Source organism: Eublepharis macularius, chromosome 16 (assembly GCF_028583425.1).
Source record: "Eublepharis macularius isolate TG4126 chromosome 16, MPM_Emac_v1.0, whole genome shotgun sequence".
Classification (NCBI taxonomy): domain Eukaryota; kingdom Metazoa; phylum Chordata; class Lepidosauria; order Squamata; family Eublepharidae; genus Eublepharis; species Eublepharis macularius.
In genome coordinates this window covers 22590966-22603262 of record NC_072805.1, presented here as the reverse complement: position 1 = coordinate 22603262, position 12297 = coordinate 22590966, and the positions used below count along the sequence as shown (strand labels likewise).

At 43.3% G+C, this 12297-nt stretch overlaps 1 protein-coding gene across 4 annotated transcripts in view; it reads left to right on the top strand.

Moving 5' to 3' along the window:
* The window catches only part of CMIP (c-Maf inducing protein), a 216633-nt gene that overhangs the window by 128543 nt on the left and 75793 nt on the right, over positions 1–12297 (top strand). For all 4 annotated transcript variants that reach the window (XM_055000397.1, XM_055000400.1, XM_055000399.1 and 1 more), the window contains exon 3: positions 3090–3140. In XM_055000397.1, coding sequence (XP_054856372.1) covers positions 3090–3140 — 51 coding nt within the window. The remainder of the gene's footprint in view (positions 1–3089; positions 3141–12297) is intronic.

The following is a 12297-nucleotide window of genomic DNA, read 5'->3' as shown; positions in this document are numbered from 1 at the left end:
TCAAACCCGGTTCTCCAGATTAGAGTCCCGCCGCTCTTAACCCCTACACCAAACTGGCTCCCAAAGACACCCAAAACAAACATTGCACAACACGTTTACTGCAGTTCAAGGGTTGCCAGCCTTTTCTTTAGTGAAAGCTACTTCTGAGTAATGAAAAATACCCTGGCTACTCCCCCCACCCATGCCCCAGCATGTCCAAGTTTTCTTTTGTCCCAGAAATAGAATATGGGCTAGGAAGACTGCCAGAAATGACAATATCAGCTAAGCAGCCCAGAGAAAAATCCTACAAAATGATTGCTGCTGCTGCTTCCTCTCTTCTTCTTTTTTTTTTTTAAAAAAAGAGCCCAGTCTTTTCCTGGGTCTTCTAGGAGACGTGCAAGTTCCTCTGCTGTAGCCAGTGAGTTATCAGTAGCTCCTGAGCTACCTGTTGGAGTCTTCTCTACTCAGTTTTAGCAAATATAAGAATAGGCATACCAAAAATATTGCAAAGCCTATGGTAACCCCAAAAGAAGGTGGAATCTAGAAACCAGGACTAGGCCTAAGGGTATATCCATTTGCCAAAGAACGACCACACTCTGTGTTGCCAAAGCACATACCTACCCTCTTGCATAAACAGCCAGGTTGGTGTTGCTGCAGCAAATGTGACAAAGCAACTGCTGGCCGAGCAAAATCAATCCGCAGGCCATATACATCTGCTTTGTGTCGGCTGATTCACCCTCTTGAAGACTGAGATTGTTCAGATGGCTTATGCTAAAGGTGCTGTAGCAACAGTGGCTCTCTGTTTTGTAACAGTATATTCTCTGCCCAGGCTAGTTGTCATGCTGCTCTTGAGTAATACAAACATCTGCAAAGCTGACACTGCAGTACGATGGGGCTTAGGTTCTAGCAACGCAGCAAGTTTGCCGGAAAGCCTGTAACTTACGGGATTCTCTTGGTGAGTTGCCAACAGTCCTGAACTTGGGCGCTGTTCCTGCAGCGCTGGAATCAGTAACCCTGTAGGCTAGACACCATTCCCCTTCTTCCTCCACTACAGGTAGTCCAAAGCCCATGGATGTAAATGCTATGGACCGCAAATCCTCTTGATCCTGGGAGTCCATAATGGTGACTGCTTGTCTGGGAATTGAGAAGAATCCATGTCTTGTACATGATTGCATTTATGTCTGAATCTGGGCGACCTTGCCTTTTGTACTCATTGTGCGCAGAGTGGTTCACAAAAGGACCTTGAAGAATACCACCAGCCAGTCTTAAGAGGCTCCTCACAAAGAGCAAAGAGGCTCCCTGTTGTCTCTCCTTATACCGCCAAAAACCTATCAGACGTTTTGGAGCTGTGCACAATCCACCACTTTGGAGAAGCGATCCTGTTTCCCTGCCTGGAATGAGAAGCTTTGGCTCTAGCCAGTTCTGGCTTGTACACTGCTGAGTTCCCCTTTGCTCAACACCAGACCTAGCTCCAAGATGCGCCAAGCCAAGTCCAGCTGGCAAACTGCCAAGATCTTCTGGTGAAACCAAGCTCGGAGTGTCTCTCCTTCACTGCGGTATAACCCCGACAGGTTCTGTGCATTATTTGGTACTATGGGCAAGGACTAAAAATGGCTACAGGGTAACAGCCAGATTTTAGTTTTGCAATTGCTAATTTCAGGAAGTAAGCACCATTGGAAGCTCTTTTGAAAGCATAGCTGTGTTTGGAATTGAGGAAACCTCTGATTTTCATTGTGGAGGCCATGGGACATGTTAGTCTCCCAGGCTAACCTATCTCACAAGGGCATTCTGACTATGTTAATTTCTGCTAGGGGCTGGCCCCTTGACGTCCTCCACCCATGAAAGAATAACTGACCAGCACTTTGGCCCATTATGCTATTTACTCTTCAGACACAAGAGTCTGCTCCTGTCTATAGTGCCTTGCCCAGGAAACGTAAACATTGATTTTGGAGGGTTTTTTACAAGTTTAAAATAAAACAGATTTGGTGGCTGAAACGTAGGAAATCCTCGATGTGGAAGCAGACCTTGATGGACCAATGGTCTGATTCAGTATCAACTTCATGTGTCCATGGTCAGGAAAGCTCCCACTTTCTTGCCTTACCGGAAACTATGCAAAACTGAAGTATTCAAGAGGGTTTTTTAGCCCAGGGTAAAAGCGGGTAGCCCAGGTAAGCCTGATCTCATCAGATTTCAAAAGCTAAGCAGAGTTGGCCTTGTTTAGTAATTGGATGGGAGCCCTCCAACAAAGACCATGGTTGCAGAGCCAGGCAATGGCAAACCACCTCTGTTAGTCTCTTGCCATGAAAACCCCACCAGGGGTCGCCATACGTTAGCTCTGACTTGAGGGCACTCTCCACCACCACATGTTGTTTAATATGTTTGTCTTAGAATTGTTTACGCTCTGTTTCAGCATTTCCTCAGTTCTGTATTGGATTTCTGTTGGTTTTAAATCTGGAGGTTTTCATTTCTAACCCTATTCGGTTGTTTATTGAAATGTCTTTGAAATTGACTGTACCGACTCACAGTGTGTAATCTGCCTTGAGTCTCAGTGAGAGAGGTGGACTACAGATATAGTAAATAAATAGAATAATTCTGTACTTGGAAGTGCAATTAACAAATGTGGTGAAAAACCAAAGGGTTCAATAGGTGCAAATGGGGTGGGGGAAGGGAGCACCCATCCCTTCTAGGAGGCTAAAGCCAGTCCCGAAGGGCTGAGGAAATTGATATTTGGATTCTGTCGCATGAACGGCATACTTTTCCTATTGCCTAATAGATAGCTGCTGCTGTTCTTTTTTAGAAATGAAAAGTAGTGCAAATGACATCTCCGCTCATTTGCTGCTTTTGAAAGTGAATCAGTCGCAAAGCCATTTCTCTGCCTCTTAGAGCTTTTAGAGAGAATTCTCCTTCACGTTCGTCAAAGGACAGCCTTTGAAGCGAGTCAGTAGTAGACATGCAAAGTTAATGGGTTCAAACAAATGAAACCCTGGGCTGCATTCCAGACTTTAAAGCCCATGTGAGTGGCTTGTGTTTTTGATTTAATGATATGTAGCATTAGCAGAATCTAATGGTTGCATTTATGTTATTTTTTGCTCTCTCTTTTTAAATTGCAGGCTGCAAACAGTTACCTGAGGGACCAGTGGTTTCATTCCTTACAGTGGAAGGTAGGTTCTTTTGTCCTGTGTTTCTGTAATAATTGTTCAGAAGTAATCCCAGAACCAATTCTAGCTGTCTTAAAAAAAATTAAATGTTTTTAATTGTACTTGCATTCTGTTCTTATTTGGGTCTGTTGTTGATCTACTATCCAAGCTGGTGTTTTGGCTTCAGGTGATTCCAGATTATTCACTGGGCCCTGGATTCTTGTCATCTTTTTGGAAACTGGTGAAAGGTGAAAGTTACAGACTAGCCCAGGTGAAAGTTACAGACTAGCCCAGGTGAAAGTTACAGACTAGCCCAAGATGTTTTGTCACCCAGGACAGCAAACCTAAATAGTAAAATGCCGTGCCCTGCATGGCTGCTTTGGAACCTCCTCTCTCTGCAAGACAGGGGCATTGCACATCTGGCATTGAGAGTCAATACTGCATAATGGTTAGAGCATCAGACAAAGATCTGGGAGACCCAGGTTTGAATCCCCACTCTGCCATGGAACTTTGCTGGGTGACCTTGGGCCTGTCACACACACTCAGCCTAACCTACCTCACAGGGTTGTGGCGAGGGTAAAATGGAGGAGAGGTAAACAATATAAGCTGCTTATTGGGGACAATATAAGCTCCCCATTGGGGAGAAAGATGGGATACGACTGAAGCAAATCAATATATAAAATGCCATTTTCCTTCCACTGGCACCTTCAACTGCCTCAGGTTGCCTCAGTTCTGAACAACATGGTCCATCTAGCTGAATGTAGCTCCTCAGCCAAAAAATGACAGCCCACCCAGGACTCAATAAACTGGATTTCCCAGCTGCAGTCTGCAGGTCACGCCCAGCTAGCCACAATCCATGGCTGGTGGACTGTGCTTGAAATGGTAGGCCGCGCTTCATCCATACCTACTTACAGCATATGAAGCAGCCTTATTTTGAGTGAAATCCTCCTTTCACCTACCTCAGTATTGGTTCCTCTAAGTGGGAACAGCTCTCTAGGGTCGCGGGTAGATAGGGTTCCCAGGTGCCCACCGGTGGCGGGCAAACTCCTGGGGATTTACCCCCTTGTCCGTCCAGTGATTGGCAGGAGGTGGCAAGCTCCCAGAGGTTGCCCACCACTGGCAGGCATCTCAGGAATGCATGCTCCCAACAGGCACGACAGCATCACTTCCGGAAGTGACATTGTTGCGCCAGTCATGGGAGCATTCTCGTGCTTCATTTGGGGCTGATTTGGGTCCCAAATGGGCCGAATCGAGCCCGTGTGGAGTGCAGGAGCGCTTGCGCAGCCAGTGCTGTGATGTCACTTCCGGAAGTGACGTCATAGCATCAGCCCCGGGGGGCATGTGTGAAGAGGATCCTTGTGGACAGCACAAGGTGAGACGGACGTGGCAACCCTATAGTCCTGACATTTCCTACCTGAGATCCCTTTAACTGGGTGTTAATCCTGATGCTCCAGCACGGAGCCATAGGCTTCCCCCAAAATAAGAAGGGGAACCAGAGATCTTGTTATAATACGAACATGCCATCAAATTGCTGTCTACTTATAGGAACCCCTCATGGGGTTTTCAGGGCAAGAGATGAGCAGAAGTGGTTTGCCATTGCCTTCCTCTGCATGCAAACCTGTCTTTCTTGGTAGTCTCCCATCCATGTACTAACCAGGGCTGACCCTGCTTAGCTTCCAAGCTCTCATGAGCTTGGGCTAATCTGGGCTATTTGGGATGCAGAAAGTTTTGTTACAACTACAGTATTATCACTACTGCCTAGTGAACAAATGACTAATATGGAATCAGGCCATTAAATCATTTAACTTATTGCTGCCTATAGTAGGTGACTGCATCTCTCTTGAGGTCTCGTGAGAGGTTTTCCCCAACCTTGCAGAGTTGACAAGAATCAAACTTTGGAACATGGGAATGTACGGAGCTGGTTTATGTCAAACCTTTGACCTATCTAGGATCTAGCATGGGTTTGTCTGTTCCGATAGTGGAGGAAGGTCTTTCCCAACAGTCTTGGAAGGACCCAAGATATGATACTGCTTTGGGGTAACTGGTGCCACTTGAAAGATTAGGGCTGACTGTATGCAGTCAGCATTTATAACTGCAAATAAAGGAGATATTGCAAATCGCCACACCATATCCTCACAAACTCACCCCTGCTCTGCAGTTGCCATCTCAGAAATTTTCTACCACCCTGTGATGTGGGGAGCATGGGAAAAAATTTATATGGATAAGCAGAAAAATAATTTGAAAACGATCCAAATGAGACGTGCATTTTGGGAGAAAATGTTCCTCCTATCTTTGTGAAATATTCACAACGTAAGAGCAGAGGGTTGTTTTTCTTGCATTTATTTTTTTTCCTTAAAAAAGGAACAGAAAATATCACACACACACACACACACCCCACACACTTAAATCAAAGCCAGTATATCTTATATCAGGATATCTTTTGGCCAGCAAGTTGTTTCTTTTAACCTTTTGTGGCTGTTTGAATTCTGTGTAAGAGTTTCTGCTTAACATTGAGTTATTTTCCTTGGAGTATATTTGGCAGGGTTTCAGGGAACTTATAGGAGATGCAAAGTCAAAGATGGGACATTAAGTTGAGAGGTTCCAGAGTGTGTTTCTAAGACAGCATGAAACCCTGAGAATGTTGGAGGTTTAGTATTTCATTTCTGGACGCATTTGGTTAACTGAATGGTTAGCTGCTTCTAAGAGAAACTGGCAGATAGGAAGCCTCATCCGCTTCAAATCAGGGGAATGAATTTTGGGTTCAAAAGTAATTTTCCAACCCTCAAGATGGCATGCCTGCCTGCTATTCTCCTGGCTGAGTCAAGGAGCTATAGAGGAGGCAGTCAACTTTTCTGATCCTGGGTAGGAACAGACGTTCTTTCCATTGAGGTAAGGCAAGTTCTTACCATTGAGTTCAGGCAATTCCTAGAGCTACTCAGAAGTAACAAAGGACAAAACTGGGAAATGCTCTGTGGTAAAACTGGACGTTCTTACCATAGTTTCCAGGTAGCTCTAGGAATCATCTGCACTCTACGATAAGAACTTCCTGTAAACAGAGAAGTCCTTATTTTTATTTTTTTCTCCTGGGATTCCGCCCCCCCCAATCCTCCCATCAGTTGCCAGACACTACTTGGCAACCCTAGTTAGGAAGCAAATAAACACTCACTGAATCCAGTCATAAATGTATTGACATCAGTATTTCAAAAACATTTCAACAGGCCATGCTACTAGTCCCCATTGAAATGGCTTTATAATCCCCCACCATCAAATAATGTGAGGGTTGTATTGGTATGTATTCAGAAGGAAGCAAAGAAGGCATCTTGGCTCTGGCATACCCAGCCAACATAATGGTTACATAAAACTGTATGCCATTTTGTTTTCAAATAAAACACACACAAATTCTTTTCAGAAATAGGCTGAGCAAAAGCTTAGGCACCTTTGTATTTTATATAAATTGTATAAGCTGCAGACTGTGTGATTATAGCTGGGTTTCCAGTTGCCCTCCAATGGCCGGTAAACTCATTGCCCACAGATCGGTGGCAAACCACCTTGTGATTGCCCACTACCAGCAGGCAACCGGGGCAAGTGTGCAGCAGGCGTGCTGTCAGCAGGGCACGACAATCTCATTTCCGAAAGTGATGTCATCACACTGGTGGCAGGAGTGCTCCTGTGCTTCACGGGGGATGATTTTGGCCCCAGACAAGCTGAAGTGGCCCTGTGTAAAGCACAACAGCGCTCCCACCACCACTGCAATGACATCACTTCTGGAAGTGACATCATCACATTGGGGCAAGAGCACATGCACACTTTTGTGCATGTGCAAAGATGCTGCTCCTGGTAAATAACACCCCCGCACCACCACCAGTGGGACACATTAGAGACTTGGCAACCCTATAAGTAAGACCAGGATTGACTTTTACCAGTCACATTAGCTGAGGGCGGCATACGAAAGGCTACCTAACCTTTTGCACATTGGAGATTCTTGGCTGGAGAACTTATTAATTCATGGACCAGGCACAGCTCCCAGGAGTCGTTCTCAAAACATTTTTTTTAAAACTCCCTGTATGTTGTTTTTTGTTTGGGGATTTGGATGACAAATTACCTAAGCAGTTTTGAACTTAGCACATCTTTTTTGGCATCAAAAAATCTTTCCCTATTGAACATGCCAATTTTGATCCAAAAAGCAAAATATACACATATTCTGCTCATTTAGAGCCTATTTTTATAATGGCAAAGCGCCATATATCTGGGTCAAGGGCTGTAGCTGAGTGAGTATAACTTGGAATGGGGAAGTGGGTAGAAACTATTCCCATTGACCAAGCCTTAAAGAAACACACAGTGAGTTTCAGGCATATTGTGTTTCTGACATTATAGCCCCCAATTTCTCTCCCGTGCCAGTTGGCAAATTGCTTTTGAAACTGAGGAGGAGTTTCAAAGTAAGTCTGTGATCTACCATGGAGGACCTGCTGTTAAAAAAAAAGATCTCAGACTAGGATCTGAGAGACCCAGGTTTGAATCTTCATTCTGCCACAGAAGTTCACTAGATAACTATGGGCCAGTCACTCTGTCAGCCTCACAGTAGTTGTTATGAGGATAAAATGGAAGAGGGGAAATGATACTGTAAGCCTCTTTGGTCCCCAGGTGGAGACAAAAGTGGGTTATAAATAAATAAAAGGGCCCTCCCACTGGATACACCCAAGCATTAGCTGTGCTGAAATGAGTTCTTTGGACAGAGTTCAGAAGGGAAGTCAAAGCATAAAACCCAGTCTGGAGAATGCAGACATGTAGATTTAGCAATAGAGGTTCAGCATGTTTATTTTCTCACTGGCAAAGAGGGAAGGATGAGTTGGTAGGGGCTGTGGCAAAGTCTTTCTGTGAAGCACCTTGCAACACTGTCACCATGGTAATGGTTATAAATAGGGATGTGAAGTGAATGGAAATTTGTATTTTGTTTTTTTTTTAAATGAAATCGCATATGATGTCAAAGGCATTTGTGGCCTTTAAATCCGAGTAAAAATGTGTCTTCAAAATCTTTGGACTCAAAAGAATTGGCCCGACATGACTTTCTGTCGTGGAAATAATACCTCATTGCTGAAGTTTCACCAGGGAGCTTCGCTTCACGGAAGCTTTTTGCTTCCTGTCAGTATTCATCGGGAAAATCACCATCCCAGAACTTCACACCCTCTCTCTCAGAGTCTTGTTTGGATCCTGTTTATATGGTCAGTAGGGCCCTCTCTAGATGTTTGACTGTGCCTCATGATCCAAGAGGTATACATTCTTCTCTCTTTGTTTATGAAAGTTCTAACAAAATCCTGGTTACAATGTGTAGCGACTAGAACAGATTTCTGCGTAATCGCGTTACTGTCTAAACTGTTTTGGATTCAGCTGTATTTAAAATGGCGTAACAGGGTATTTGTTAATTTTTTCACCCTCTTATTGTACATTAGGACGTAATGTTCCCATTTTATGTTTTTTACTGTCTGGGTACTGTTGGCTAAACATTGAAAAGCTATCAGCCGTAGTATGAATATAGGTGCATCAACTCTGTTGATGGATAATCTTGGATAATTAATGTATGTCAAAGTAGGGAGATGGCCAACCCCTCCCCCTTTTTTAAAGAGGACTAGTTGGGAGCATTCATTGAGTGCTTGGACAGTGTACAGCGCTATGCATATTTACTTGGGAGTCAGCTGCGCTGGACTGGGTGGGGAAAAATTGAATTTCTGGTTAGAGTTGTGCCATGTGTTAACATGGTGCTTTCCATATTTGGAAGGGTATGTTCAAGGAGTGTTTTTTTCCTGCACTTTCTGATTTTTAAAGCTTGTTGTGATAACATTGTTCCATTTTCCTATAACGGATGCTCCCACCTTGCCGATAATTTAAACAAGGTCTACTTCACGGAAAACTTATTTCCTTAGAAAAGAACCCACTTATATTATATTTTCATATTACAGATTTTGGGTTGTGTCCAACTAGCTTTTCTGTTGGTGAAAAGGGAAGGAAAGATCCCTTCTGTCCATCTGAAAAGGCCATGCTTGGGGATCTTGGGTCCTAACATGGAAAAAAGATAGGGGAATTGGGCAAGATTAAATAGGGATAAAAATGGGTTGGATCTAACCCCTTATTTCATGAGATTCTTGACTTCAAACAAGTTCTTATATGAGTTTGGTGTACTAACCCTAAATGATGGCAAGGCAGAAGCAATGTTTACTATCCATATATTTCTAGCTTGACATTGAAAAGGTATCAGACTTAGTATGAATATTGATGTATTAATTCTGTTGATGGATAAACTTTCATGGCAAATGTGTGACAAATTTGGTTCACTCATGAAACCTGTGTCCAAATTTTCCAATATAATTTGAACATAAAAAATGTTTCTTCCTAAGGGTTAGCCACTCAACAGTTCAATTAAGAAATCAATATTTTGATTGAATTCAATTTCTTTCAACTTGCACCAGACTTAATGGACTTGCAGGAGGTGTAAGAATACTTTCCATTTATGTTTCCCGATCATGGAGAAGCTGCTTGCCCCCCTATTTGCCTGGACAGAATAATGATTTTTCAATTTATACACTGTGTAGTTCCCCCTGAGGTACATGTGCATTCAAAAGTCGTTGGAAAATTTACAAATGAGCTTATTCATTTTTTTGCACCCAGTAATTTTGCTTCCCTGTTACAGTGCAGCTGTTCTTCTGCGTGCACTTACATACCCCACTGACATCATTATCCACAGATTGGTATTAAAAAACTATTTGTGGACCTGGGTGACCTAGGTATAATTATTTTGAAGAATGGTTTTTCCAAAACCCAGTATGGACTTGGCAGTTTCTAAAATTTTGGCCCCTTTAAAGTCTAAAAGTTAGATATTCTGGCTGGCAGATTTATTTCCAGTCTGTGAAGTCTTCCAGCCTTTGAGTCTTTTATGGATTGCATACAGGAAAACCAATGGGTTCCTTCATACACATAAGTGGACTGAGTCGCTACCAAAACCGAGGGGGGCGGGGAACAGTACTTCTTTGGAAGGCTGCTGCTCTAGTGATCTTGCAGAACAGGTGAGCTAAAGCCAGCAAGGTAAAAGATCTGCTGGTTTGGGGGCTGTTTGCTCTTTGGTGTACTAGGGTGCTAACATTTTACTTTACTTTGCTCTTGTGCAAAGTCAAGTAAACTTTTCCTTTTAACTTCAGTCTGATGTGCATATGTTTGAAGTTTTTCCATGAAATATTGCCAGGAAATATTTTTTGCCTGCCTCTTTCCCACATTTGAATGTCGTTTAAAGGAAAAGAACAGGACAAGTGCCAAAAAAGTGACCATTTTAGCCCGCATCCCTGATCCATCACTTCTAGCATCCCACTTGGTGGTTTTCTCATGCAAAATCTTACATTTTATTAAACAGCTATAAGGTCTTAATTGTGGGACTGCATTTATATGTCACGACAAAATTAAGCAGAAGTTGTTGGTCCTGTGCATGAACATGGGTTTTTTGTTTGCTGTGCTTGTGCAATTCCCTCACAGGTCCCTCCTTGTCTACTGGGTAGAGACTGAGTGACCACTGACCAGTTGAATCCAGCTGCCATTTGCTGAAGCACCTACATCAATCAGACATCACAGCCAATTGGAAGACTTGTGTACAGGGAGGTGGGAGGGCCAAAGGGGAATGTACAAGCATAACAGAAAAGCTGTGATTATGCTCGATGGCAAGAAACTTGTCTTAATTAGAGCTCGTGGTAATCTCCCAATGTAGACTTGACGTCTGTGACCTTCTCTGCTTATGGCTCACTCTGATCTTGACCGCATAAGAGCAAAGTTTGATTCCCCGCCACTGCCTGTTAACAAGACACTTGTTCAGTCTTCATAACCTACAGCAACAGTGTGCTCGTTTTCCCCCTCTGTATTCTTCAGTCCATGCACTCTGATGGCCTCCCAAGTGCTGAAAGAGCCTTGAGCATGGTTTAGGGCTTTACTAGCTCTGGGTGTGGTTTCTGTGGGTTCTTCAATCATCTACAACATTTGATGTCACAATCGCATGATGCGTTTCATGTTCGTGCGCTGTGCAGCTGAGTCCTGAATGCCTTAAGCCCTTCTTGTGTTCCGAGAAAACAGAGCTGCTGCTACTAACCGTGTGAGTTCTGTTGGAATTGCTGGCTGAGATATCCCCATATCCCAACATTCGGTTAGGCAGCAGTTGTTCTGCATAGCTCTGGTGATCAGCTGATGAATAACATATGAATAACATATTAAGAAGTTACAGGTTTCTAGGTCACAGTGACGACTCACTCACATTATAGGTCTATTGTAATTTTGTAAGACTGTTCCTTTACTTAGGGACCCGTTCACAGGTGCTTCTGGGAAGATTGTTTTAGTAAGTTCTCAAGAACTGCGAATTCGACCTGCCTTGTTCTGCATATAAGGATGTCTCTGATGTGCAAAGATTTTATTTCTATTAATTATAGGTTAACTGTGTGGATTGTGAGTGAAAGGCAGGGCTTTTTTTCAGCAGGAACGCAGTGGAATGGAGTTCCGGAACCTCTTGAAAATGGTCACATGGCTGGTGGTCCCGCCCCCTGATCTCCAGACAGAGGGGAGTTTAGATTGCCCTCTGCACCACTCCAGCAGCGCGGAGGGCAATCTAAACTCCCCTCTGTCTGGAGATCAGGGGGCAGGGCCACCAGCCATGTGACCATTTTCAAGAGGGCAACCCACTGAGTTCCACTACCTCTTTTCCCAGAAAAAAAGCCCTGGTGAAAGGAATCCCTGCCTCAAACTTTATTTTGTGGTAGATTTGCTTAGGCAAGCCGGTATATATCTAAGCCTCTATCTGCCAAACTAGTTTATAACGTCATGGCACCAAAACTATGAAATTTGCTCCCCAGGAAAAGTAGCCTGTCCCCTTCAACCATTGTCTTTTGCCAGCCAATGAATACTCTGGGTTTGGTTTGTTAATTTCTCTTCTTCACTCTCCTTTCTGTTTATTTAATTTTAATTGCTGTTTTATATCTATGTATTGTTTATAAAAGCTGATTTTTAAAATTCCTCTTTAACTGTTCACCACCTTGAGGGCCCCTAAATAGGATAAAAAATTTAAAATGAATAATTTTTTAAAAATGCCTCAGATTATATATGTGAAACATGGAGGGAAGCTTTATAAATATTAAACATTGTGATAAGATATTGTTAGAAT